The sequence below is a fragment of the Microcebus murinus genome, chromosome 8 (genome assembly GCF_040939455.1).
Source record: "Microcebus murinus isolate Inina chromosome 8, M.murinus_Inina_mat1.0, whole genome shotgun sequence".
Taxonomy (NCBI): domain Eukaryota; kingdom Metazoa; phylum Chordata; class Mammalia; order Primates; family Cheirogaleidae; genus Microcebus; species Microcebus murinus.
In genome coordinates, this window is record NC_134111.1 from 19,336,145 (window position 1) to 19,364,096 (window position 27,952).

The 27,952-nt window shown below is 44.0% G+C and overlaps 1 protein-coding gene and 1 pseudogene across 1 annotated transcript; both read right to left on the reverse strand.

Annotated features, from left to right (window-relative positions):
* Positions 1-13,084: 13,084 nt before the first annotated feature.
* LOC105857644 (thymosin beta-15A pseudogene) lies at positions 13,085-13,392 on the reverse strand (annotated as a pseudogene).
* Positions 13,393-19,910: 6,518 nt separating this feature from the next.
* CXCR4 (C-X-C motif chemokine receptor 4) lies at positions 19,911-23,742 on the reverse strand. The gene is made up of 2 exons (XM_012740118.3): positions 23,614-23,742; positions 19,911-21,498 (listed from the first exon to the last, which is right to left on the reverse strand). The coding sequence occupies exons 1-2, from the start codon at positions 23,626-23,628 to the stop codon at positions 20,455-20,457; spliced, it is 1,059 nt and encodes a 352-aa protein (XP_012595572.2). The 5' UTR covers positions 23,629-23,742; the 3' UTR covers positions 19,911-20,454.
* Positions 23,743-27,952: the final 4,210 nt, after the last annotated feature.

The window sequence follows — 27,952 nt, forward strand, 5'->3', positions numbered from 1 at the left end:
GAGCCTCACATGTCACATGTGACATAAAATATGTGGCTGGCTGAGTGCCTAGCACTCAGAAAACCTGGTATGGAGGGCTTTGGCTGGGTTGGTTAAAGCCCTCATTGGGTGTGCTGGTTCTGTTGGAAGTTTATGGCTTGCCTAGCATCTTTCCTTCCTCCTTTCCAAATGGCACTTGCTCATCAACTCTGTCTTCTTAGACTGTCTTTAGGGCTGTGTTCAGGGCTTTCAAATCAGCTCACCAGGGCACTGACTTCAGGGGGTGAGCGAAAAGAAAGGAACCCAGGGGAAGGCCACCTGCACCTCTTCCTGTCATTGACAGCTTCAAAAGGGATTTATTAACCTGGCTTGTGCCTGATCTCCCCTGGAGTCTAAATTTATTGCTGAGAAATCTCAGACCTTAATGGGTATCCAAATGTTTTGGATTCATTTGCAGATGACCTTAATGGCAATCCAAAGGTTTGAAGACAGTGTTCCACATATTCTACATACGCAATGCTTTTGTGCAATTACTACCCGATAGGATGGGTTTGTAAGTTGAGTGCATTTGACTTAACACTTGCTGAGCCAATTTTTATAAAGATCTCATTCCAGAGAGTCAACGTAGGTGGCGTTTTAAAGCTCTTCTTTTCCTCCGGACAGCACACCAGCGTCAGCTGCACGTCTGCCCACGCTAGTGCCCCTACCCTTGCTTGCGTGGAGCCAGGACATCAGATCCTAGAAAATCCAAAGAGAGGGATCAAAATGCGGATGACAGGAAGCTCAGCAGGAGGATATTAACACTAATTAGAATACTTTTTCCTGAACACAGATAATGATGGCTTTCTTTGTTCAGCATCCTGAGTAAATCCCCTCACTACAGATTTCCAGACTCTGAACGGAGTCTGAGCATCTGGATGGAACTGCTGTTCTGGCCGAATTAGCCATTCCAATTAGAGAGAGCGGGGAGTCGCCTCCGCGTCTCCATGCCCCGATCATCTGCCATAACTGGATTTCAGGGAGGCTTATGGAGCCGTTCCTAGAAGGAAGAAGCATTAACTACGACATGACCTATTAAGCATGTGAGAAGTTATGAGCTCAGGCAGGGTAGGGACACACAGACGTATTTTGAATTGACACTTAATTTTTTTTTCTCACTGCATGGGCTCTGCGCTGAATTAATTTCATTTTTATCTGGCTTTTAAATAAAAGTTTATGGGCAGCAGCTGAGGTCCTTCCTAGGGTCTTTATGATTCGGGATTAAGATGCTTAAGTGCCGGGGCAACTCATTAGTGTGTGCACACTAGCCACTTGTGCGTAGTCGGTGGAGGAAAGACACCGAGGGAGGAGGATTAGGGGCGGGGAGAACAAAGGAAAAATAGGTCACCATTTTCAGATACTAATAATAAAGGTTATAATCATTGCTATGAAATTAGTATTATTTGCCTGGAGCAATTAAACGGCCTCCTTTAAGAGTTAAAGATTGAACGCTACCCCAAGTCTAGAAGAGTAACCATCTTGGTCACAATGTAAATGCGTTCTGAAAGTAGGTGTAGATACCTAATTTAAATTCTAAACTTTGGGATTTTAAGAATTTTAAGGAAACAATAAAACATACAGCAGCATTCTATCACGTAAAATCCCATTCCAGCTAGTTGGAGTCATGCTTGCTGGGAAGGGCTAAGTGGATATTAAGGCCAGTAACCTTGAGCCCAAACCCAAACTCACATCCCAGATGCTTCCATGGCAGGGCAGACGGACTCCTTTCCCCCCTCACCGAGGATGAGGTATCAAAGTGGGTGATCCTCAGGATGTCCTTTCCTTGGCACACTCCTTGCCATGGCTGTCTCCTGCTGGGGCAGCCCTGTGGGGAGTTAGTCATTTACAGCCACAGAGCACAAGGAGTTCTTATGATGCAGCTCCTTTTGCAAGGGTTGGGGCTCGCCTACCCTGAACTTTTGAGCAGAAGTGTGAGTGGAAGCTGCAGTCGACCCTGTTCTATCCACTCCCTGCTCCATGCCATACCTCAAGGGCCTTCTTCTTCCTTGGAATTGGGGACATCTCAAGCAGGCACATCCAAGTTCCCTTTTCCTCCCCCACCCCCAAATAGCCTTGCTTGACTGTCCTTGGGCCTAAGAATGTGCATACACCTGAAACACTCTGTCCTCAGGAGGACGAGCTGGGCAACAGGCCCCTGCGGCCCAGGCAGTAGACTTAGAGCCATTAGGGCACTGACATATGAGGTCTGGGTACTGGCAGCATGGTCTGGAATACCTGAGGCAAGGATTCTGCGTGGACATTTCCTTGTGATCCCATGGGCTCCTCCCCAGCGAGGCCCTCCACCCAGCATGGGGGTCCCAGAAGCCCATATGTAAGGGTGGTGTTGGGTTTGAGGGTTACCCACGTTGTTAGCTCCCTGTTTTCTGTGAACTGTGCAGCTGGGTCAGTGGAAATATCACCACACAGCTTTAGGATAGCTTCTTAAAGTGTTCATAAGGATTACCGTGAAAGGAGGTCCCTGACCTTTCCTTGGAAGCTTCCCAGGGTTTGGTAAGTTCTCTCATCTCTGAGCTGCAGTGGTCCTTCCACAGTGCTGAAAACAAATCCTGAGAGGATTAAAAGCTGGTTAAGACCATCTCTGGTCCGAAGCAAACATTTATTAATACTTATAAGTCATCATATGGCTTATAATGAGATGATTGACATACCCCAGTAAGATTCATAGAGAACTATTTGAATTAGAAGAAAAGAGCTGGATAACTCCAAAACATTAAATATAATTGATTCCTCAATATGGTTTACTCTAAAACTGGCACAATTTTCAGCATATGAGTAGAAGGGTTGTGGTGAGGCAGATAAAAGTCAGTTCATGCAGGTGAACTTGTTTTTATTAACTAAGTCAAGACAGGGCTTTATTTTATTTCTATGCATATACTTCAAGGTTTCCTTGGACAATTGGCACGTAGCTGGATACCTGGGAAGGGAGAGATTGATGCCAACTCCAGCTGCTGTATCTACAGAGTGCCTGAGGCAGGACTTTGTCTTGTTAATGATCACGATCACAGAGCCTGACACTACCAGGTGCCTAATAGGTGCTTGATGGGAAACTGGAGGAACTGAAGCTAAGGGCTGGGGATGAAAATTGCACTTAGTGGGCCACAGCGTTTCAGTGGTGCTCGTTGGTGAAGACGGCGATTGAATGTTAACTTGCATTCTGTTTTGAATACACAGAAAATATTTTTGTGTTTTTTTTTTTTTACTTTAGACTGTCCATGTGTAAGTGGGAGATTTGAATCAGATAATCCCCAAAGTCTTTTTATATCTAAAATTTACATCCCAATTGTTGTACCCAGAAAGTATTATATTTGTCCCTAAGTCAGTAAGCATTGGGTACCCATTAGCTTGGGTACCTGGCTAACTCTATCAGATTGTTGGGGATATGCAATATATGTCATGTGTCTCCATCCTTAGGAGTTAGAGGGAAAAAAATAACACGTGAAATACAATGAGAAAACAGTTTAGGGTTCAACTCTGGGCTCTAGGAGTCAGAGATGGCTTCAGGAGTGGGGAGCCTTGAAAAGTGGGGATAACTTGGGTAACTAGATAGTGGGGAGAAATATCAATCTGGATTGCAGAAAGATTCTCATCAAAGGTGGGAACCAGTTTAACATGTTTAGGGACTCTGAGAATATGGACATTATTTTAGAGCGGAGAATAGAGAGAAATATGTTTGGATGGATAGGCTAAAAACAGATTCTAAACACTTTGATGGAAAGTAGAAAAGTTTAGACTGGCAGTAGAGATGCATTATCAGTGTCTGCACCCTCATCTTACTAAGTGTCTCATTAGCATTGAGCCATCCTTCTAGAAATGCTCTCCGTTCTTCACTTCCACAAGACCCTGTGTTTTTTGGCTTTCCTCCTACTTCACAGATCTTCTGAGTCTCCTTAGCAAGTGCACACTCCTCAGCCCAACCTCTCAGTGTCTGAGTTGCTCAGGATTTAATGCTTGGCCTTCTGCTCTTTCTTCTGTACTTGGTTTAATCCAGACCCTGTTAAATACCTTCTGCATGGAGAAAACTCTCAAGTCCTTAACTCTGGTCTCATTCTGCCTGATGAGCTCCTTAGACTCATATTTCCACCCACCTGCCTTACATTTCCACTGAGATATCCCACAAGATCCTCCCACTCACATACTTGTCATTGCCACTTGCATGTTGATCACCCTCTACTGTGGCTGAGGCTGCTGGTTCTCCACCTGCATCCTTTCTATTCTCTTCCTTCAGTAAAAGAACTTTCCAGTTTTAGCTTGGCATGTGGCTGCCCAGCCAAAGGCCTCATTTCATGCCTCTGTTTCAGTTAGGTGTGGCTGTGTGATGAGGCTCTAACAATGAGATGTCAACAGACGTGATATGGACCCCTTTCAGGGCCCTTAAAACAGTGCTCTCAGCCGGGCACGGTGGCTCATGCCTGTAATCCTAGCATTCTGGGAGGCTGAGGCAGACAGATCGTTTGAGCTCAGGAGTTCAAAACCAGCCTGAGCAAGAGTGAGACACCGTCTCTATTATAAAAATAGAAAGAAATTAATTGGCCAACTAATATATATAGAAAAAATTAGCCGGGCATGGTGGCGCATGCCTGTAGTCCCAGCTACTCGGGAGGCTGAGGCAGGAGGATCGCTTGAGCCCAGGAGTTTGAGGTTGCTGTGAGCTAGGCTGATGCCACGGCACTCACTCTAGCCTGGGCAACAAAGTGAGACTCTATCTCAAGAAAAGAAAAGAGAAGAAAAGAAAAGAAAAGAAAAGAGAAGAAAAGAAAAGAAAAGAAAAGAAAAGAAAAGAAAAGAAAAGAAAAGAAAAGAAAAGAAAAGAAAAGAAAAGAAAAGAAAAGAAAAGAGTGCTCTCCCTGATGGCTGGGATACCGTTGGGAGGGCTGAAGCCTAACACAGCTAACTTAGATCCAAAGACAGAAACCTTGCGCTTAGGATGGCAGCAAATCTGTTTTACCAGTTCTGGACTCTCTCTACCTATGGCTTATTATGCAAAAGAGAAATGTTTTCATCTTCTTTGAGCCACTGAGCTTTGGCACCAGTCTGAATAGTGGCTTAGATTGTACCCCTAAGTAACACACCCAGTCTTCCCATCTCAGCAAATGGTATCTCCATCCAATTTCTCAAGCTGGAAAGCTGTCGATACCCCATCCTTCTTCAGATCCAATGTATCAGTACGTCCTGCCAGGTGTACCTACAAAGTAGAATATATTTTAGATCCATTCACAACCCAAAGTCGTGCACTTCTACTGCATTACCTCCTAATTGGTCACCTCATTTATTAAAAAAAATTAATTTTAATTATTATGAGTACATAATAGTTGTATATCTTTATAGGGTACATGTGATGTTTTGATACAGGCATACAATGTGAATTAATCAAATCCGAGTAATTGGGTTATCCATCGCCTCAGGCATTTATCATTTCTTTGCGCTAGAACATTCCAATTCCACTCTTTTTGTTATTTTGAAGTGTATCGTAACGTATTGATCATAGTCACTTTGATGTGCTATCAGTTACTGTTCATTCTATCTATTTCACTATATTTTTGCACCCATTAACCATCCCCCTCTTTTATCTTCCCCTCCCATTCATTTTGGTTTTGACTGCAAACGGCCCTTCTCCTGACTACAACCAGAGACAGTTTTAAAAACTTAAATGCATCATGTCATGTTCCTGTTTAAAACCTCTCTGTGCCTTCTTATTCCATTAAGATAAGGCCCCAGATGTCCTGAACTTGGTCCTCTATGATCCTGGCTTCACTGTCTTCCCTACTCTCACTCTGGGTCACTTTCCCCTTGGTCACCAGTCTTCAGCCACCATGGCCTTCTTTCCATTTCTGTTCACTCCCTCCCATCACCAGCCTGTGCTCACACACTGTCTCTGCTTCTCCACATCTGCTCCTTATTCTTTGTTGGGTTGGCTGCTAAGTTACCCTTCTGGCTTGTCCCCATCTTCCTCTGATCTCCAGTTGTATTCATGGCAACTCATTCTTTTTGTTTACAGTACATCACAGTAATTATAAAATTATTGTGCATCAGTTGGAGGCTCTGTTTGTTTAGGTCTGTCCTCCCACTAGGCTGGAAGCTGCCTGGAGGCCGGGGCGGTGCTGTTGTTGTTCACCTCCAAACACTCAGCGTCCCCAGGGGGCCTGCCACATAGTAGTTGCTCAACAACTCCAGCACTTCCCGAAATGAAATCAGAAACAGGCTGAAAGCAGAGGTTAAGAAAAACGTATCTGGAAGAAATATGTAAAATGGACTTTAGTTGGATGTATTAATTTGCTTTAGGGCTGCCATAGCAAATTACTGCAAACTAGGGGCGTTAGAACAACACGAATGTATTTTCTCTGAGCTATGGGGGTCAGAAGTCTGAAATTGAGGTGTCAGCAGGGCTGTGCTCTCTGAGGTCCCTAGGGAGGATCCTTTCTCATCTCTTCTAGTTTCTGGCGGTTGTAGGCAATCCTTGGGGTTCCGTGGCTTGTGGCAGCATCACTCCAATCTCTACTTCTGTTGTCGCATGGTGTCCCCTGTGTGTCTCTTCTCTTTCTGGGTCTCTTTGAAGACCTTAGAGGTGTTCAAGTCCGGTGATTCTCAGGTTAGGCTTCTTATGCCCTTCAGATGCGGTGCCTCAGAGGTGGCCAGGCTGTGGGGGCACAAGGGAAGTTGTCTGGATCTGCCACCCCTTGTTTAATTAGAGCAATTATAATTGTATGTCTCTCATGCTAGGCGACCCAGTAAGATTTTGTTTGAACATGAGCTGTGCTACAAATCTTATCTGAATCTTTCATTTGACCGTTTAGGAAATTGTAGCCAATTAAAGGGCAGGACAGTGATTCCAAAGGAAATTACAAAATGTAGACTATCAGATTTAAGAATTTGGGGAGAAGGTGGCCAGTGTAGTATAGGAGACTTTCATAAATGAGAAGAGGATTAAACCTAATGGCTGCTTCTATGAAATATGATGGGAAAACAAAGTTCAATTGTCTTTGTCCTATAGTTCTTCTGGACAGAGACATGGGTGTGTCCCAGTCCCTGCAGCTGGGGTGCAGGACAAGGTGCAAGGAGCCAGAAGATCTGGGTGCAAGTTCTTCCTGCCAGGGTCACTCAGCGACACACTGAGTACAGGGATGAAGGAGAGGGAAGTGCCACAGGTGGCATCCAGATTTCACAAGCAAAGATGAGGAGATCGGATGATGGGGGGGATGGAGAAAGTGGCTCAGACCCAGATCTGGTTTATGGGGACCCCTTCTGCTTTGGACATGTTGGGTTTGGGGTGACAGTGGAACAGTAAAATGTTGTCAAGTAAACCTGGAAGAATTAAATCATTACATATGTCTGTTTAGTGACCGTTTAATTTCAATGACAGGGCAGTGTCTCCTAGTCCACAGTGATCTCCCCAGAGTGTCCAATTTGGAACATTCATTCTGGAAGTTAAAAAAATGTCAGCCTGTGACAGGGACCATCGTCTCTCACCTGAACCACACACTCTCTTGCTCAGTGGTCTTTCCAGATCTACTCAGGCCCCTTCTAACTTCTTCTCCACACTATAGTCAGAGTTATCATTTCAAAACATAAACCCCATCATGTTATCAAACCCTGCTTAAAACACTTCCCATTGCTCTTAAAGCAAAGATCACAGTCTTTGATGTGCCTTCACTGATTCAGCTAGTTGGGATCCTTGCTTTGATTCTCTGGCCTCCCCTGGCACCAGAATTTGGAGATCTGACTTTGGAGATCTGGCCATATAGTCTTAGTTTTGCTGACTTCTTCCTGCCCCAGGGCCTTTGCACATGTCCTTCATGCTGTCATATTTTGCACTCCTCACCCTCTGCAAACATACACTTACCCTTCAGATGCCAGCACAGTCAATACTTCCTTGACAACTGGCCCCTTCACCCCCGCCAGTCTAGGTCAGTTTAGGACAGGTTCCCTTTTTCTTTCAGAGCACTAAGCTCCATTCATGAATATGTATTTATTGCCCTGGTTGGTTGTTTACTGTTTAACCCTTCTGCTTTAGGTCCACAGCAGGAGCTATGTATGTTTTGCCATGTTCAGCACCTAGCGTAGCACCTGAAATGTAGTAATGGAATGAATGAATGAATAAAAGCCCAAACTCCAAATATTTAACTTCTTTAGATTCCAAATCCTAACATTGCATTCAAAAGCACAATTTTATCTTTTGGGCAAACACTGCTTTTCCCTATGGGGACCTATCACACTTTAACAAAAGTTTACAGTTTAAATCTTCTTTTCACTATACAAATATTTGGCAAGTTAAAGTTATAACAGGTGTTCAAAATACATACCTTTAAAGAACCTGATTCTGGCTATTAAAGAACTTGCTGAGAGGCTTTTCTATGTTTTTATATGTAAGGGGATTGTTTGTACTAACTTAAAAAAAAATCCAAGTCCATGTGTCACCTTTTGGAGGCTGTGATAGTTGTGTGTGTGTGTGTGTGTGTGTGTGTGTGTGTGTGTGTGTGTGTGGCTGCTCAGATCTCCCATCAAGAAAGAATTTTCCATGAGCCCAGTTAGCTGACAGTCTCCAGCTGTGAGCAGCTCAGGACCTGCCTCACCTTTCCAGTAGGGGCCACTATGCTTTCTCTGCCCAAGCAGCTCCCAGCCAATGATGCGACATGGTCAAAGTGCCAAGGCCAAGCCCAGTGCAGGACTTTTCTACCAGGGACCTTTCCCTTAGGAGCTCTCAGTTGGGTTGGCCAAGACTTTGTCAGATCTGCACTGTGGTCTGAGGCTCTCTCTTCCCCAAACTGCTTTCTTTCCTTTCGATCTTTCACACCATGCTTCCCAAAAGATCCAACCGATGCAGACGGCTTCTGGCAGTATAGTGATGTAACATTAAAAATGTTAATATTTTATTTATTTTGTTTTTTTAAATGTTTCTTTCCTAGTTCATTCTCTATGGAGATTTTTAGTTTATAGACCAATTTATAAGGCTTGTTTCTGAAATAAAGAATAATTCCAGAAAAAGAGTAATTCCTTTGTTACTAGTCTGTAAGCTCATGGGGACTGACACTGTGTTTGTTACTGTCCTATCCCAATACTAGACACATAGTAGATGCTCAATAAATATTTGTTGAATGAATATGTATCTTAAGGACAACTTTTTTTCTTTTTCTACTAATAGAAAATAGAAAAAAAAGGGGTCTATTAAATGGAAGAGACAAGAACAAGACATATTATATTAGCATTTTAGATGGAGGTTGTGTTAGTCTAATAGGGCTGCCGTAACAAAGTACCACAGACTGGGTGGCTTAAACAACAGAAATTTATTTTATCACAGTTCTAGAGGCTAAAAGTCTACAGTCAAGTGGTCAGCAGAGTTGATTTCTTCTGCGGCCATTCACCTTGGCTTGTAGATGGCCATCTTCCCCTGTGTCTTCACATGGTCTTTCTTCTGTGTGTGACTATGTTCTAATCTCCTCTTCTTGTAAGGACACCAGTTATATCAGATTAGGGCTTACCCAAGTGACCTCATTTTAATGTAATCACCTCTATCTTCAAATACAGGTCACATTTGAAGTAGCGAGGGTTAAGGCTACAGCATATGAATTTCAGGGTGACACAATTCAGTCCATAACAGAGGCCCATAAAACTGCCAATAAGCAACTCTTTGGTGAAAAATGTTTTAACTTGTGTAGGATGTTAATGGAAATAGAAATAAAATACAGTAAAATAAAACAGAAAATAGAAATTATATGAAAGAAGGCAAAGAATTAATATCCTTCCTCAAATGTCTACTTTATAGCCAAAGAGTTATATAAGCATATCTAAAAATCACACATTGAAGAATAAGACCAAAATTCCTTGGCAATTCCTGGGTAGACTTGTAATGCTTGACCAGGTAAATCATACAACATAACAGAGAAATGAGTTACAAGTCATAAATGACCACACACTTGAAACTACAACTGAAGATTTTTTCTACCATGTGGACTTAAAAATCGAAATCAAACCAGATAATATCTTTATCGTTAGAACATATACTTTATGGAGTAAAGTTTGTATTCACGGTCTGAAATTATTTGTTTCCCAGAATAATAATAAAAATTGTTAACTTGTTACCTGTCAATTATGTTAATTCTCATTTAAACGTAGGAAAAATGTTAATTTTTCCTTTCTAGTCTCTGTTTTCTGTCTGATTCCTGAGCCTTCCTCAAATAATAAAAGTAATGGACTTGCAGAATCCTCTCTGCAAAAGTGGCCATCGGCTGGCATTTCCCATCTCAGAACCCTGCATTATGTGACATGCTGTAAACCACCATTGTTGTGTGCTGCTGTATTTTGGGCGACTTATTAGAGTGAAGGAAGTTCTTCCCCAACATGACATTTCCTTTCTAATACAATACAAAAATGGAATATTTAGGTTTGACCACTTATACATTGTTCTCATTTCAGACCCACACTATTGCCGTCATATATGAATGCCTAACCCTTTCAGAGATTTCCTTTAGGGTTTTCTAGTATGTTTACTTTCCTGCGGATTTTCAAAGACTTGACTTTTCTGGGAGAAGTCCTTTGAGAGACCCCAGGTCTGTACTGCCACTACTAAAGCCTTAATGGGCCAGTCTTGTAAACATGGTGCCATGACTAGGTATTGATTTTGAAACAGGTTTGCTGGCCATAAGCTCAGTCTGGCCTGTGGCTACTGCCACACAGCACTGAATTTCATTCTTCTATTCTCTTGGAATTCTCTAGAATGCTTCCTTGGTATCATGACCTTCAGTTCAGAAATACTGGACTGTATCAAAGACACTATATAGAATATATTAAGATTTCAACTACTAGTAAACTCTACTACAGTCATGTGTCACTTAATGATGAGGTACATTCTGAGAAATGTGTCTTTAGGTGATTTTGTCATTGTGTGAACATCATAGAGTGTATTAATATTTACACGAACTTAGGTGGTATAGCCTACTGCACACCTAGGCTATATGTAATGTCCTATTGCTCCTCACTTGTACAGCATGCTACTGTTCTGAATACTACAGGTAATTGTAACACAATGGTATTTGTGCATCTAAACATAAAAACACAGAAAGGGTACAGTAAAAATATAATATTCTAATCTTATGGAATTATCGTCTTATATGCAGGCCATTGTTTACTGAGATGTGTCATGTGGTACATAACTATACTAGATTCTAAGTACCTTAAAGGTACTTATCACCTTAAAGGTGATATATATGCCTAATTTTTTCTTTAAATGTCTTACAATTGCCAACTTCAGTTCAGTTCAACAATCATTTATGTAGCACCTATTTGGGCCCTGAGCCTATTAAGAAAAAAAAAGGGAAAAGACCAGGCTCCTATCTTAGAATACTCATAGCCTAGGAAAGGACTTGGACCTTATACACGTATTTTCCTCCCTGCCCTACACCTTCTAAAATTCTGCTTGTTTCATTGTACACATCACAAACAGTTTCTATACTAGCAGCCTTTATACACACCATTTAAGAAGCTGAATAATGTTCTATTGAGTAGATTCACCATAGTGTTCTCCATCCTCATTTTGCTGCCAGATATCTAGGTGAATGCTGTTTTTTGTTATTACAAATGCAAAATTCAACTTTGTACATAAAACATTTTCAAGATTTAGGATGTGTTTCCTGAAATTAGTTGTCCAGAAATGGTCTATGTGGAAGGGGATTAGCATCGAGGCTCCCAGGGCACTTGCCCTTGGCTCTGGAAAGACTTGGCCAGTTGCTATCTGAGCAGCAGTGCTTCTCTGCGCCTGCCTCCCTGCACCCTGGCACGCTGGACATTACTACTCTGAGCATGTTTGCCAGTTTGATAAGTGAGAAGCAGTGTGTTGTTTTGATTTTTATTTATTTGGTTACCAGTGAGGTTGAACATTTCTTCATATGTTTGTTTATCAGTTTTATTTCCTCTTTTACGAATCAGTACTTTGTGTCCTTTCACATTTTATTTATTTCCACAAATCTCTCTTCTTTTCTACTCCACACTGGTGGGGTTTCCAACAAGCCAGGATTTTTTTTCCAGGGCCATGTTAGCCTGGATAGCTTGTCCTCCTTTACTCTGGACCATAGTGACTAAGCAGCCACTTTTGCATTGTCATACTGATATAACAGAAAACCCACTTTTAAACAGAAAGCACTTGACAGTTTCTTCAACTTCTTCTCACATCCTCTCATATGAAACAGAAGTTGAGCATCTTACCTTGGGAAGAATGTTCTATAGAGTAGTGAAGTTCCCTTGGAGACATTTTTAGTAAAAGTCCTAATAGTGGCAGATTAATTCTGACATTCCCACGTGGCACCTGAAGGCTAAAAGAAAAATATAGTAGAATTATCCTCCTTCCCCTAAAAGCTGGGGCCGGGTCCAAAAACGCTTTCTGCACCATTGATTTTTCTTGGGCTTTGTGGCTCAGGTTGTGGCCGTGAAACACTTTTTATTGCCGTGGATTATGGCTTTTTCTTTTGTCCTATTTACGGACTGTCTGGGGAGTCACTGCCAAAAGTTGGGACTAGTGATTATCACTTTGGAGGAGCAAAGCTGGTGTTGCTCTTGCCCATGGAAGGTTACTCAGTGAGCCTCAACAGCTTTCATTAGTGAGCTGTCACTGTTCTAGCTACAGGAGTTGTAAGGTAAGGAGATGCCACGTTCATGCACGTTCTGAGAGAGTGATAGAGCTGCGCAAAGGTGGATAAAAAAGGCAACCCTCTTGTCCTAGAACTTTCTTTCTGAAATAATAGACCCAGTAACGAGCAGGATCTTTTATTATTATTATTATATTTGCTATTTTATTCCTACATTAGAAATGAAAATAAACTATGAGAAGCTGCAAAAGCATGAAACTTCATGAAGATTATGAAGCAACAGAGAAGGTTAAAATTGGCTTATCCTATAGGAGGTATAAGGACTACACACACAAAGGTCATCAATGGTGAGATTATTGACAGCACCTGCCATCTAAAATTTATGCACTGATGGGAAGTTTAAAAGTGAACTCACTCCATGATCATACAATGCAAAAATATTTATTAAATATCTGAATATAAAAAAAAAAAGTGAACTCAAAGGAACTTTGGCTACCCCTGAGCTCTTAGCCAGGGAATATAGGTGAGAAGACATCACAAGATGCCTAAAATCTCTACAAAGACATAGGTTTACAAAAAACAAGACTAAAACCAAGACTTTCAGGCAGTGTTAAAATTTGCTCTTGGGAAGAGATCTCCATTTTACGATGTTGGAACACCCTCTTTCTCCTGCTGGATAGTTTCCTTACAGGGAAGAGTATTTTTTTTATTCAGTATTAGTTTTCTTTAGTTTTGACCTGTCAAACTTTTTCACTTCCTACAAGTCTGGCTTATCACCCATCTTGACTGAAGAAAAGTCTGAAGGCTTAAAGAGTTGCGAAATGTTGTGGGCTGAGCTGAATCCGCTGCTCACTCTGGACCAGGTTCATGAGCAGGATGTTGCCAACCAATATGGCAAAGCAGTATACAGACCCACATTGAGGTCAGACCCATGAAAGCATTTTGTGAATGCCAAAGGGCTTTATAAGTGGTAAGTGTCATATTTATGCAAATAGATTAAAGTCACTAGTTCACTGGGGTTCTTAGCACCTCAAGCTTAAAGAGTAAACTTTCCTATATTTAGGGTTTCACTCACTCGTTCATGTTTATTGAATTTCTATTATGTTTTAAGCATCATCTAGACCAGGAGTCAGCAAACTATATAGCCTGCAGGCCAGATCTGGCCTGCTACCTGCTTTTCATAGCCCAGGAGCAAAGAATGGCTTTCACATTTTTAAGTAGTTGAAAAAAATCCAAAGAAGAACGATATTTTGTGACATGTGAAAATTCTACGAAATTCAAATTTCAGTGTCCACAAATAAAATTTTATTGGAACACAGCTACACTTGCTTGTTTATAAATTGTCTGTGGAGGCTTTCTTGCTATGGTGGTAGTTGAATACCTGTAACATAAAGTGGGCGGCCCACAGACCCTAACATATTTGCTGTGTGGCCCTTTACAGCAAAAGCTTGAGACCCCTATTCTAGACACTAGAAATACAGCTAAGAGGAAAACAGATACAGTCTTTACATTCATAGAGCTTATTATGTTCATGTGTCACATTACCTTAAAGATGACCTCAGGGGGACTCACACCCTTGAGTCTGGCTTTGGAAATATTAAACAACTGACCTAATCTTATATAATTTTGGCCAACATAGGTACAGCCTTATGGAATCTGATTATTTTTTCATCAAATCAAATAAAATTAAATATCTATTAACGATGTTAGACTGAGAAGATCTTGGTGCTTAAGACATTAAACTAGTTGAGAAGCAAAATTTACTTAAAAAATTTAAAAAGAATCATGATAATAGAATTTACAACAGCTGCTTTTAACTTTCAAAAGCTTTTATGTGTGTGAGCTTACGCATCGCAGACTTCATGTGCTAAGAATTTAGGATGGAAAAGCTTACTCGACTGATAGAGACTAAGTAGACTTGCCAAAGGAAGTGGGATGTGGCCCAAAAGGATGGTCTTGATTTCCTTCTTCAATCCCAGGGGCCTAACAAGTTGTCTCCTACAGACAGAAGGCCGAAAAACTGCCTGTAGGGATCTTTCCCATATCCTATGGTTTGGCAGGATCTCTGCTGGTAGCCTCAGGACGTGAACAGCTTTTGTTGGGCTGATGAAGCAGGAAGGAGAATCAGGGCCTCTCACCTACCTTGTGAGGTGGGCTGGGGTCTGCTCCCCCTTAAATGGGGAAAGAATAGGAAGAAGACTGAGGGGGGTATTAAATAATAGGAAAATTGGATGAGTGGGTGAAAACTTTGATTTCTCAAAATTTTGCATGTTGGCAAGTCTGAGAGTCCCTTAGCTACCTTTCCAGCATGTCCAGAACACTGAAGGGTTACATTTTCCACTCTGCCATGAGCATCTTTCATACTTGCCCGATCCAGAGTGCTCTGTTCAATAAATGGTTCAAAAAGTGAATGACCGTGAAAGGAGGAAGGAAGGAAGGAAGGAAGGAAGGAAGGAAGGAAGGAAGGAAGGAAGGAAGGAAGGAAGCCAGCCAAGTCACACAAACACTAATCGGAATGCTTAGGGAATGGAATGGTGTGCTCTCAGAAATTTATGGGTGCACATTCATTTGCTCATTCAACAAAATATTATTAAGCCCCTACTGTATGCCAGCTACAGTGTATTGGATTAACTTGAAACCCATTTTATTTTAACTAACAATAGTGAAAATCTTTCTAAAATGTCAGTGTCTGCTTTGTGACAAAAGTACAATTATGTGAGTGTCAATAACTTACTCTTACTTTTATTATTACTCTTAAATAATAAGAGTATTGAAGAGCATGAGATCTTTTTGACCTCATGGTTGTCATCCTGGATATTGACTAACATCGTAGCAAATAACAAAGTTCCTCTAGTGCTTAAGAAGGCATATTCTGGTATTACACTGCCTGGGTTCAAACTCAGGCTTTACCACTTATAAAACATGTGACATTGGGTCAATTTTAAACTTCGTTGTATGCTTCAGTTTCCCTATCTGTAAAATATGCAAATAATAATACCTATTGTGTAGGGCTGCTATGAAGATTAAATAATCAGAGTACCTTGGTGTGTAGTAAGCCCTCCAGGTAAGTGGAAACTATCATTGTTATCACATAGGACTCCACCTAGAAACAGAAAAGATAGAAGTTTGGATGGAATATATTGAGAACTTGAGGACATGCCCCAGAACTCGGTTGTTCTAATTAACACTTACAGTGTGTGTAGTGGGAAGACTATTCTTCCTTTACTTTGGAGTTTAACTTTGTGCCCTCGCTTGAAAAAGGAGATAGCAATATCTCACTGGCGGGGTTCTTGTATCCTATGTATGTTAGTGAACTCTCAATATACATTACTTTTCTTCAGACAGAGTCAAATATGAGGAAGTAATTCCCTTTAATTAAGAGTGTTGATGAGTTGGGTTCTGGTTAATTGAACTGTAATATGTAAATCAACTTAATAGTGGACCAGCTCTGCCAGATAAACACCCAGCACCTGGTCTAGTTTGGTTAAACACCTTTGTTTGTTTGATTTTGAAAAATTCTTTCCCCTTCTGTGGCTTCTTAATAGTGTGCATCCCTCAACTAGGCCTACAACTAGCTTGCATTTCCAGTTGGAAGAAGGATTTTCAGAAGGTTTTAGATGTTACTTGTTGGACTTAATAGGATTGATTTAAATTAATCCAAGTCAGTTGCAGAAAATGAGACAATAGGCCTTATCACTCCTTGTTTATTTTTTAAATAAAAGGAGAAAAATGGGAAGTGTTCCAAACTGAGCCACAGGCAGTGGAGAGGATTAAACGAGTACACAAGGTGGGCTTTAGGGAGACAGACACTTGATGAGATTAGAGCATCTAGTGTTTCACCATTTAATTTTCCTTTGTGGAATGCCTTCCTAGCTTGGCATGTGGCAGCCCATCAGGGAATAGAGAAGAAATGACAGTCCCTGCCCTTTAGAAGCTCGTCATCTAGTGGGAGAAGGAAACAAAGAGAAAGATGTGTTCATGATGATAAAGTAGTGTTGAAATCAGGGCGGAAGAGAATTGTGTGAGTTGAGTGAGGTGGGAGCAGAATGTATTAAAACAAGACTGAGTCAAGGAGGCTGAAAGGGACTTGGGGTCTTGTCCAGAGATACTGTCTCAGTCCATTCTGGCTGCTGCAATGAAATACCATGGACTGGGAGGCTTATAGACAGCAGAAATTTATTTCTCATAGTCCTGGAGGCTGGGAAGCCCCTAGCCCAACATCAAGACACTGGCAGATTTGGTGTCTGGTGAAGCCCACTTTCTGGTTCATACATAGCACTTTCCAGATGTGTCCTCATGCGGTGGAAGGGGTGAGCTAGATTTCTGGGGTCTCTTTTATGAGGGCACTAAACTCAATCATGAAGGCCACACTCTTAAGACCTAATCATGCCCCAAAGGCCTCACCTCTCAATACCATCTCCTTGGGGGTTAAGATTTTAACATATTAATTTGTGGAAGACATAAACATTCAGACCACAGCAGATACCAAGCTCTTTATGGATTTATGTTATTCCATAGAATTACACTGGTTAGATGTATCCATCTTTTGATAATTATTATCACCTTAAAAAGGGGGTTCTCATCTTTGAGCATTACTGACATTTCGGGTCAGATGATTCTTTGTGGTGGGCTGTTCTGTGCACTGTAGGATGTTAGCAACATTCCTAACCCCGACCCATGAGCTCCTGCTCCCCTACCCCACCCAGTATAATAACCCAGATGTTTCTAGACCTTACCGAATGTTCTCTAATGGGCAAAATTGCCCCCAGTTAAGGACCATTGTTTTCAAATAATTCATTTCAACTATTTTATTGGCCCCTGAGGTGCCAACGCACCTCTTAGACTATGCCTGTGGGAATGTTATTCAACCTGCTGCTTGCCTCTTCCAAGTGGATTGGGCAAATCCCTATGATGCCAGGATGTAATGCTGCATTTCTAAGTCTTGGGGGATGCCTGGGGTATTTTCTAAGGCAGTCTGAATTTTATCTCCAGTGGTCTCTACCCCTCCTAAATGAAAATTACACGGGACTAATGGCAACTCAATTGCTTGTGGAGCCTTTATTTAGTATCTGACAATAAGCTAGGAGAAAGTCGCACTTAGTTCAACTATTAAAATAAAGCCTGTAGGGTAACCTCCTCTAAGAGTATCCCAGAATCCTTATTGTAATATATACACTTAACCACAAAAGGAGGCTGGGAAGCCCACAGTAGGGGGAGATAAATAGCCAAGTGGCATTTTAGGAAAACAAAGGCTTTGCAAGATAAAAACATCCATTTTCCTCCCCAGTTGTGGCCTTAATGTTATTAATAAGTCCGATGTCATATTTATGCCATTGTTGGCAGCATGCATACAATTTAAATATTTTAGCTTCCATTATACAAGTGAATCTACATTACTGACCTTCAAGGGCCCTATTCATAAGGGATGAGGAAAGGGAACAATTAGCTGCTTCATGCAAGGGCTGGCCAGCAGACTGGGTTTCCCCAGTCGTCAGACAGACCACGACACAGGGACCGCTTTGGAGCCACTCTGAACATGGCAGGGTCCGGACAGAGAATGATGCAGGGGAGGGGAGCGTGGGGTGGGGGGGACCACTCTTTCAGGGGAGGGAGAGAGCCAAGGCTGTTTTTCTTTCTGAAAAAGAGCTATCCCACCTTTGTCTCAAGGGAGAATGAAATATCCACTAAGACCAGAGACACTGGGAATTTTGTTTCGGCTCAGTTCCTTTTGTTGTAACTCCACGGCAAAGGAGAGGAATCTCCTTTGGTTTCAAGCCAAGATGAGAAAGAAAAAGAATGCCTTCCAAGGATTTCTTTTCTATTGTTTCCCAGAGAATAAATATTTATAGAAAAGGTTCAAGTGAAGTCTGTCACAATGGTCACGGCTTCAAGACTAAGCCTTTGAGAGAGTACATGTAAAACTACGCTTAGATGAAGGGTGATCCAATTAGGCTTCCCAGGGAAAACTAAGAAACCTCAAGATAATTTCCTATCTAAAATCTAATTGTGTTCTCAAGTGGACTAGGAACACCACTCTGAATTATCCCAGATCCATAGACTGCAGCAAAAATGTACAGCCAAATTGGATTCTATTTTAAGTAATTAAGTTATTCCCCTTCACAGGATCTATAATTTGCCTTGAACAAATGTGATTTGCCTCAGAAAGATAAGGCATTGCAGTTTTTCCTCCAAAATGGATTTTCTGTGCCAGAAACAATTACTAAAAGTAGACCAAATATTGCCTTAATTATATCCTACTTATTATCTGAGTGCATGCCTGGACTGCCCTGTTTTGTGTTCCAAAGTGAGGTAGGTATGGCTACTACAGTTTAGAAATTATCTTTAAATGGAAACCAGAGCTGAAATTTACTCAAGAGTCTGAGGCTTGCACAACGGTAGTGTAAATAGCTATGGGTGATGTTACATAAGACTCCAAAATCTTGTGCAAAATATGTGCAATGGGGAGCTTGCTTCAAGGGACCTTTCTCCCGAGCTCTTAAAAGCACCAACACAAACTGTTAGCTGCTTGGCTGAGTCTTTGAGGGGGGGCTAGATGTTGCAATAGATTGAGAGTAAAGGTGTTGAGATTTGCATAGAAGATATTATAAGACGCATATTTTGGTTGTGGCTAATTTTATGAAGAAAACATTCACTTTTGGCTTTATTTTCTTTATTGACAGTTCAGTTGACTCATGACCAGGTGTTCTGAGGGACAACAGTGGGTGATGATTGAGAGCAAAGGCTGTCAGCTCTGGGCTCTGCTCCGTGAAAGTGCAAATTATGGAAGGTCTCTGAATTTAAATTCTCTTGTCTATAGGGAGTGATGGTCTCTGTGTTGAGGATTAGATGAGAAAAGAATACAGCTCCTAGCAAGGCACAGACCTGGATTACACAAGGGGCTGGCAGAGTGACCCAAACACTACTGTAAACCTTTTCTTCTTTGCATGTGCTTATCCTTCTGAAAAGTAAGCTTTCTTAGGAATGGGGACTGGCTGGACATTTCCAAACTTACACCGGAGTTGAAAGTGGTTAGGGCTTCAGATTCATGTTACCTGGTTTTAAATACTGGCTCTGCTACTTACCAAATACATGCCTTTGACCCAGTTACTTAGGTTTTCTGCGCCTCTATGGCATTTAAGTAATAACAGAAGCAGAATCTATTACAGAACTGTGATAAGGGTTAAGTAAAATATTACAATGAAAATACCTAAGACAGGTAGCTTGAGTGCCATAAACGTATCTATTATCATTTTTGTCTTCTGCCAGGCAAAAGAATGTCAACAGAAATCAGATCATGCGAAGTTTATCATGTACTTTTATTAACAACTTAATACAAGACTGTACATTGCAGGTACTGAAATCAATCCCCTCCTGAAAACTGAAAACCAGCATTTCTATATGACTTTAGACTTTGGTTATAAGAGCCAACTTCTACAGCAAAATCACATAGTGTAACCAGACAACTTCACAACAGGGAAAAAAAAAAGATGTTCCACAAGAATGGAGAAATTATTTATGCACAAACCACTGAGGATCACTTCTAAGCTTTCCATGATTCACTACACACTCTGGAAAGTTCAGTTCCCTTTTCTACAGTCCTACAACCAGACATAAAATAGCAACTAAGAACTTGGCCACAGGTCCTGCCTACATGCACATCAACATGAAACAAAAAAATATTTATATAAATAAGTCAATTAAACTTTACAAAACTAAAGAAACACAAGACAAAATCCAATAATCAATAAAAACTGTACAGTACTGGTCAGTCTTTTATATCTGAAAAATGTGTCACTTAAAAAAAAGTTCCTCATTGTGTAAAAAAAAGTCTTTTCCATCGGTGTTAGCTAGAATGAAAACTTGAAGACTCAGATTCCGTAGAAACAGAAGAATGTCCACCTCGCTTTCCTTTGGAGAGGATCTTGAGGCTGGACCCTCTGCTCACAGAGCTGAGCGCATGCTGGGCAGAGGTTTTAAATTTGGCTCCAAGGAAAGCATAGAGGATGGGATTCAGGCAACAGTGGAAAAAGGCCAGGGCCTCGGTGATGGAAATCCACTTGTGCACAGTGTTCTCAAACTCACATCCTTGTTTGATGATTTCCAGGAGGATGAAGGAGTCGATGCTGATCCCAATGTAGTAGGGCAGCCAGCAGGCGAAGAAAGCCAGGATGAGGATGACTGTGGTCTTGAGGGCCTTGCGCTTTTGGTAGCCCTTGGAGTGTGACAGCTTGGAAATGATAATGCAATAGCACGACAGGATGACTATACCAGGCAGGATGAGGCCGACCATGATGTGCTGGAACTGGAACACAACCAGCCACAAATCATTGGGGTACAAACGGTCACAGATGTATCTGTCCTCCGCCTCACTGACGTTGGCGAAGATGAAATCAGGAATTGTCAGCAGGAGTGCTGGGAGCCAGACGCCAGCATAGATCACCTTTTCAGCCAACAGCTTCCTGGGCCTCTGGCTGTTGGTGGCGTGGACGATGGCCAGGTACCGGTCCAGACTGATGAAGGCCAGGATGAGGACACTGCTGTAGAGGTTGACTGTGTAGATGATATGGACGGCTTTGCACAGGAACTTCCCGAAGTACCAGTTGGCTACAGCATCAACTGCCCAGAAGGGAAGCGTGATGACAAAGAGAAGATCGGCCACGGACAGGTGCAGCCTGTACTTGTCGGTCATGCTTCTGAGTTTCTTCTGGTAACCCATGACCAGGATGACCAATCCATTGCCCACTATGCCAGTCAAGAAAATGATGGAGTAGATGGTGGGCAGGAAGATCCGGTTGAAATGGGCATTTTCTTCCCGGAAGCAGGGTTCCTTTATGGAGTCATAGTCCCCTGAGCCCAGTTCCTCCGTGTAGTTATCTGGAGTGTATATCTGCAAAAGAGGCAAGGGATCACACATTCACTTCCAAATTCAGCAGGCAGCATTACCCAAGTTTTAAAAAATTTTTTTTGATGTTTAAAAAAAGCTATTTAAAAATTTAAACCCAAATTCAGGCTTAGCCTTCTTTCAGGATATTCTGAAGTACTGGGGCAAGGGCACAAGAGAATTTATTGTAGAATCCTCCACCCCATCTCCCCCCATAGTCACTTCGTTATAGCCGTCTTTAGTAGAGCCAATCACAAAATTCTTTGCTAGAACAAAAGGGCGCTGAGATCCTGAGGGTTTCAAAGTCACATCTTGGCTAACTCTTCTGCCACGCCCACTAGAGTGAAGAAAAAAAAACCTTGGGAGGAAAAAAAAAACCCCATACACACAAAGAAGCCACTCCCAGGCGGCGTGGGGGGTGGGGTGGGTGCTGCGACCAGGAGCTGGGATTAACTTTTTGTATGAAGCTCCGCCAAAAGAGGGAAGAGGAGAGGGAGGCGCACGGGGGTCCAAAGACTCATTCTTCCTAAGGCTCGGAACATTATTTTTCCCACGCCTGTCTAAACACAAACCATCCCGCGCTTCAAGCAACATGTAGCAGGGAAGGGGGAACGCGGCCTTAAAAAGAAGGACCTGCAGTGCTGGGGTATCGGGCGGGAGTGTCAGAAACCAACAAATGGCACCCCTCCCCCAAGCGGGCGCTGCTCCAGGGCGTGAGTCTCTTCTGCCATCCTCATGTTGGTCACTTGGCGCGTTTGGGACGTTGGGGAGCGCGGCATTTTCCTGGGTGGGGAAGGTCACGGGTTCTGCACCCGTGGTCCTCACCCCAAGTTTCATTTCCTCACTCTCCCGGGCCGCTTCCCGCCCTGCCATATATCCAGTTAACGGGGTCTGGGGTGGACAGCTGGAAGCCTCCAGGCAGTGGGCACGCCAGGGGCCGGGTCCCCAGCCCCAGGCCACCGCGGCTGCCCACCACGCCCACGCCCACGCCCGACAGGCCGCGGCCCCAGGGGTTCTGCGGGGCCGCCCGCCAGGCTCTGTCCCACAGGGTGCTGGCGAGAGACTGGGCGGCTCCTCGGCGAGCGCCTTTGAATTGCGCGCCGCGGGAGGAAACGAAAAGCCTCCCCAGCAAGGGGGTTTCAAAAGGCTTCAGGAAACCACCGTCGGTTACACGCCACAATCGGGCTTGGAGAGAGCTAAACGGTCTCCCCACTTGCACCTGCCCGTCTTCGCCGCAGCTACCCGGCGACCCAGGTGCGGTCCTAACCCCCCTACCCATCGCCCCCGTCCGCGGCCCCGCAGCGCGCAACTCGGGGCCAGCAGCTGCTCGGTGTCAGAGAGGAGTTCAAACCACCCCTTTGACCGCTGCACGATTCCAAACTCTCGCGCCTCGGGGCCCACTCGCGGCCGTGGGACGCCGGAAAGGTTTCCCCCTCGATCCCAAGGCGCGCGGGCTGCTCCTGGCCACCTCTTAGCTACTGCCACCACTCTGCCCTCAGGCGGTCTGCGCGGCTGGTCTACCCGCCCTTCCCGCCCTCTGCCCGCTATGCCTGGGGACTGGCACGGGGACTGGCACGGCTCCGCGGGCCACGCAGAGTTTAACAAACGCGCCCAACGTCAAAAAGAGTCCCCAGGAGCTTTTGCCTGAAGTTAAAGCAGGGCACAGACTCCTTTTGGGAACGCAGCCCAGGCGCGCTGCCCTCCGCCTTTAAATTCAGAGAATGTAACTCGCTCCAAGAAATCCCCGCTCCCCCTGAGGAACAGATCCTAGGATCTGAGTACCGGGCGGCGCGCACGCCTTCCTGCACTTGTGCACAGAACGCTCTTAATGTTTGCAAACAGCTTGCAAGCCGCCGCGCGCCGCCGCGTTCAAGGGGGGAGACGCGGGCAGCCACCAGAACGCTCATTACAATCTTTTCTCCTCTACTTAACAGAGAAAAAAGATTCCAATCCTAACCCCCCTCCCCCATAGCCAAAGTCAAGAAAACTCCTTTTCGCGCCCCTCCTTTGCGGCACGGGCACCTCCAAGGTTCTGGTTGCTTCTGCCCACTCGGTGAGGGGCTTCGCTCTAAGTTCACGCGCTTGCATGTTTATGACAAAGCAGGTTGAAATTGGACTTACACTGATCCCTTCCATGGTAATCGCTTGTTCGCCAGCCGCGGTGGCTACCGCACCTCTCGAAACCTTAGAGTCACTTTGCTACCTGCTGCAGCAGCCAACAAACTGAAGTTTCTGGCCGAAGCCGGACTTATAAAAACACGCTCCCGGAGCGGCGCATGCGCATCCCGAGCGGGGAGGGGGAGAGAGTGCAGGCGAGAGGGAGGAGGGCGCAGGGGCGGGGCGGAGGGGTGAGCGCCCTGGGGAGCCCTGCGAGCCGCCGCGGGTCGCTGGTGGTCCTGTCGCGGGGTCTGCAGCCCTGCAGGACATCCCAGAGGCGTTCCCTAACTTGGGGAAAGCGGGATGCGCCTGGGGGCAAGTGGGGAACGGCCGAGGGGACGCGGCGGGGAGCGCGGGCAAGGGACGCGCCCCAGTGTGGTGCATCCATCCTCGCTCACGTGGATGAAATTCCAGACCTGGGAATGCTACAGTGGAGACACTGAGGCCCAGGGAGGGGAGGTGACACGCGGGAGTAACCCAGCCGGTAGGCGGCATTGTTGGAAGTCGAGCCAAGCTAGCGTCTGACTCCATTCCCCGTCCTTCCAGCAGATTCGGTCCATTCAGAAGATGAAATACGTAAAGATCCTTTGGAGCACAAAGATACGTGCGCAGTACTCACAACAACACCAGGGGCAGGTGTAGACAATCAGCAAACACTTTCAGGAGAAGGTAGGGTGTGGCATGGTTCTGGAGTCTGCGACTGAGAGGTAGATGCGTGCGCGCGGCAGGAATGTCACAAACAGGGGTAGCCAGTTTGTGAACAGGACTTTATTATCAAGTGTGCTTTTATTATTGGAAGAGTAATTTAGCGACTAGTACTTTTTGTAACAGATCACGGGGAACTCGTAGCCACTCTTTCATTCTCACAACACCCTGTGGGTGTCACCATTACAGAGATGCAGTCGGTGCACATTTATTTACAGACGGGCGACTAAGTGACACCCACTGCTCTAAGCGCTGAGGTCCCGGCGGTGAACCAAGCGAGGCCCGCGCGCGCGCGGAGGGAACAGGAAACAGGCTCGGCCAGATGAAACGCCAGGGATGGCCTGAGATTCCAACCTGGGCTTGAACCCAGATCTTCGGACTCCACGTGCAGCGTCTCCCACGATTCTGTGCGACGGGCGAGCGGTGGCGCGGAGGAGAAATTAGGTTGAGGAGCTGGGCGGGGCGGAGTGGGGTTAGAGCTTGGACTTTCTTTTTCTTTCTTTCTTTCTTTTTTTTTTCTTTTGAGGTTGGACTTTTAAAACTGTCCCAGACAGGCTGAGGTTTGCAGTGGGCGCCCAGACAGTGCTTTCCACCTGGCGCTACTCCCCGCCGGCGCCGGGGCTGGGCGGGGCGGGGCCGAGAAATACGCACCCGCGGGCAAGGTGACCGCAGCAGTCGTGGCTGGGACCGCGGTGCGTGCGCCACGACATGGACCCCAGATGCCCCCGCCACACACACACACACACACACACACACACACACACTCCAGGAAGGAGAGGAACTGCCCAGACTGGACCCTAAACCCTGCGCCCCCCTTTTCTTCATCAAAAAATAAAACCTTTCAGTCTGGAGGTGTTCCAGAGGTAGTGCGCAGGCTGGGAACTTTCTCTGTCACGGGGCCTGACTTTCCTCTTTTGTCTGGGCCCCCGCCCTAGTGTCTGTCGCGGAAGGTCCTCATCTCCCCATTTTCATGGACACAGCAAAGCTGATATTAGAGTCGGGAGGCGGAGTCTCAGAAATTGCCAAATTAGGACACACAATAATGACCAGATAAAATCAATCCTAAAATTACATTATGTAGAATTTTTAAAAACTTCAGGTTCCTGGAGGGTGGCGCTCTGGGGAGAGGGCCTGGAAGCTCTACACCCCCGTCCCCCATTCCTTGCCCTGTGCCTCTCTTTGATCTGCATCCTTTGTGGTATCTTTTATAACAAACGCGTAATCGTTGAAACAAACAAACAAAAACTTGAAAGTACTTTTACTTTTATCAAATCATAAATAAAACTTAAGGATCTTCGTATTTTTATAGAGTAGGTAGGACAGGCATCCTGTCTCTCGAAGGACTGGAATTTCAGGCCGGTAACATGACTCGCTTTTCATGAAGCCTACTAGTCGCACAATCAGTATATTTTATCCTGGAATGTCAGTTGCATTGCACCTCAAAACTCCTCTCTTCTAAGTGGCTAAAATTTGAAAGGTGAAATCTCCCAAACCTGTCCAAAAAGGGAGAGAGAATAAATTTGGAGTAAAATGATTTGCATAACAAATATTTGTTGATTGTTGGCAGACAAAAGAAAGCACCGCCTTCGTTTATCTGAAGATTCCTTTTAGATCTTTTTAGGTATATCTGCTAAAAGGAAACAGATAATTAAAAGAACAATTGGGGCCGGGCGCTGTGGCTCACGCCTGTAATCCTAGCTCTTGGGAGGCCGAGGCGGGCGGATTGCTCAAGGTCAGGAGTTCAAAACCAGCCTGAGCAAGAGCGAGACCCCGTCTCTACTATAAATAGAAAGAAATTAATTGGCCAACTGATATATATATAAAAAAATTAGCCGGGCATGGTGGCGCATGCCTGTAGTCCCAGCTACCCGGGAGGCTGAGGCAGAAGAATCACTTGAGCCCAGGAGTTTGAGGTTGCTGTGAGCTAGGCTGACGCCACGGCACTCACTCTAGCCTGGGCAACAAAGCGAGACTCTGTCTCAAAAAAAAAAAAAAAAAAGAACAATTGGGCCCGGAGTGGTGGCTCATGCGTGTAATCCTAGCACTCTGGGAGGCCGAGCGACCCATCATTTAAGGTCAGGAGTTTGAAACCAGTCTGAGCAAGAGTGAGATCTACTAAAAAAATAAAAATAAAAAGGAATTAATTGACTAACTAAAAATATATGGAAAAAAAAAATTAGCCGGGCATGGTGGCACATGCCTGTAGTCCCAGCTACTCGGGAGGCTGAGGCAGAAGGATCGCTTGAGCCCAGGAGTATGAAGTTGCTGTGAGCTAGGTGGACACCATGGCACTCTAGCCCAGGCAACAGAGTGAGACTCTGTCACCAAAAAAATAAATAAATAAAAGAACAATGGAATGTTATTTAGTGACTATCAAATTAGCCAAAAAACATTTTTTTCAAAGATAATATTTGGTCTCCAGATTTGAAAAAACCAGCTGTCTCTCGCTTGTCACTGGTGGGAATGTGGGTTGGGACAGTGTCACTGGAAAGCATTTTTTTTTCAGCGGGAACCTTAGAACTGTAATTCCACCTATAGGAACTTCTCCTAATGGACTAGGATTTATGCCACAAAGGTATTCATGGAAGCATTATTTATGATAGTGAAATGTCTGAATAGCCCTAAATAACCACTGTTAGTGGAATAGTTGAGAAACTTTTGGAAACATCCATATATAAAATTCCATGTGAACATTGCATATGATGTTTGTGAAGAATTTTTAGTGACATGGGAAAATACTTATGAAATATTAAGTGAAAAGAACAGGATTCAAAATTATGTGTATACAGAGTAGGATAATGGACATTGAAGACTCAAAAGAGGGGAGAGTAGAAGGGGGTGGGGGATAAAAAATTACTTATGGGGTAGGATGGACACGACTCAGGTGAGGGGTGCACTAAAAGCCTAGACTCCACCACCATTCAATATGTACATGTAATGGAATTCAACCCGTACCCCCAAACCTATTAAAAGAAAAAAAAAGCCCAAATTGCGTGTATTGTGTGATGTCAGTTATGTTAAAATATGCATTCGGAAAAGATTGGGAGGAAAACCAAAATGTTTATAGGAGTTCTCACGGGGTGCAGAATTATATTTGATTTTTTACTTTCTTCCTTACATTTTTCTATGCTTTCCAAATTTTCTATACTAGACATGAAACATTTTCATATTCAGGAAGAAAGTCAATGAATTTTATGGCAGAAAAGGAATCAGAAGGCCTGTCTCCATTCTCATACCTTTCCCCTTCCTAAAGTATTTACTACTGCGTTTTCCGGAAAATAAGACTTACCCATAAAATAAACCCTAGCAGGATTTCTAAGCATTTGCACAATAGAAGCTCTATCTCAAAGTAAGACCTAGTGATGGGTGTGGCTTCACAGCCTATCTGCACAACCCATGCATTTCGTTGCGGAGCAGTAAAGAAGATGAGCAGCCCTTCTCATCTGCCCCTTCGTGACAGCTACTATCCCAGAGGTGACCAGAAAGGTGTGGGCAGCCCCACCAACAAGGTGGGCTCCCCCTGTCAGGTCCCTGCCATCATGTGCATGCTGCAAGCTGAGGCTTTGAGGGGAAGATAACACATCCCCTGAAAATAAGC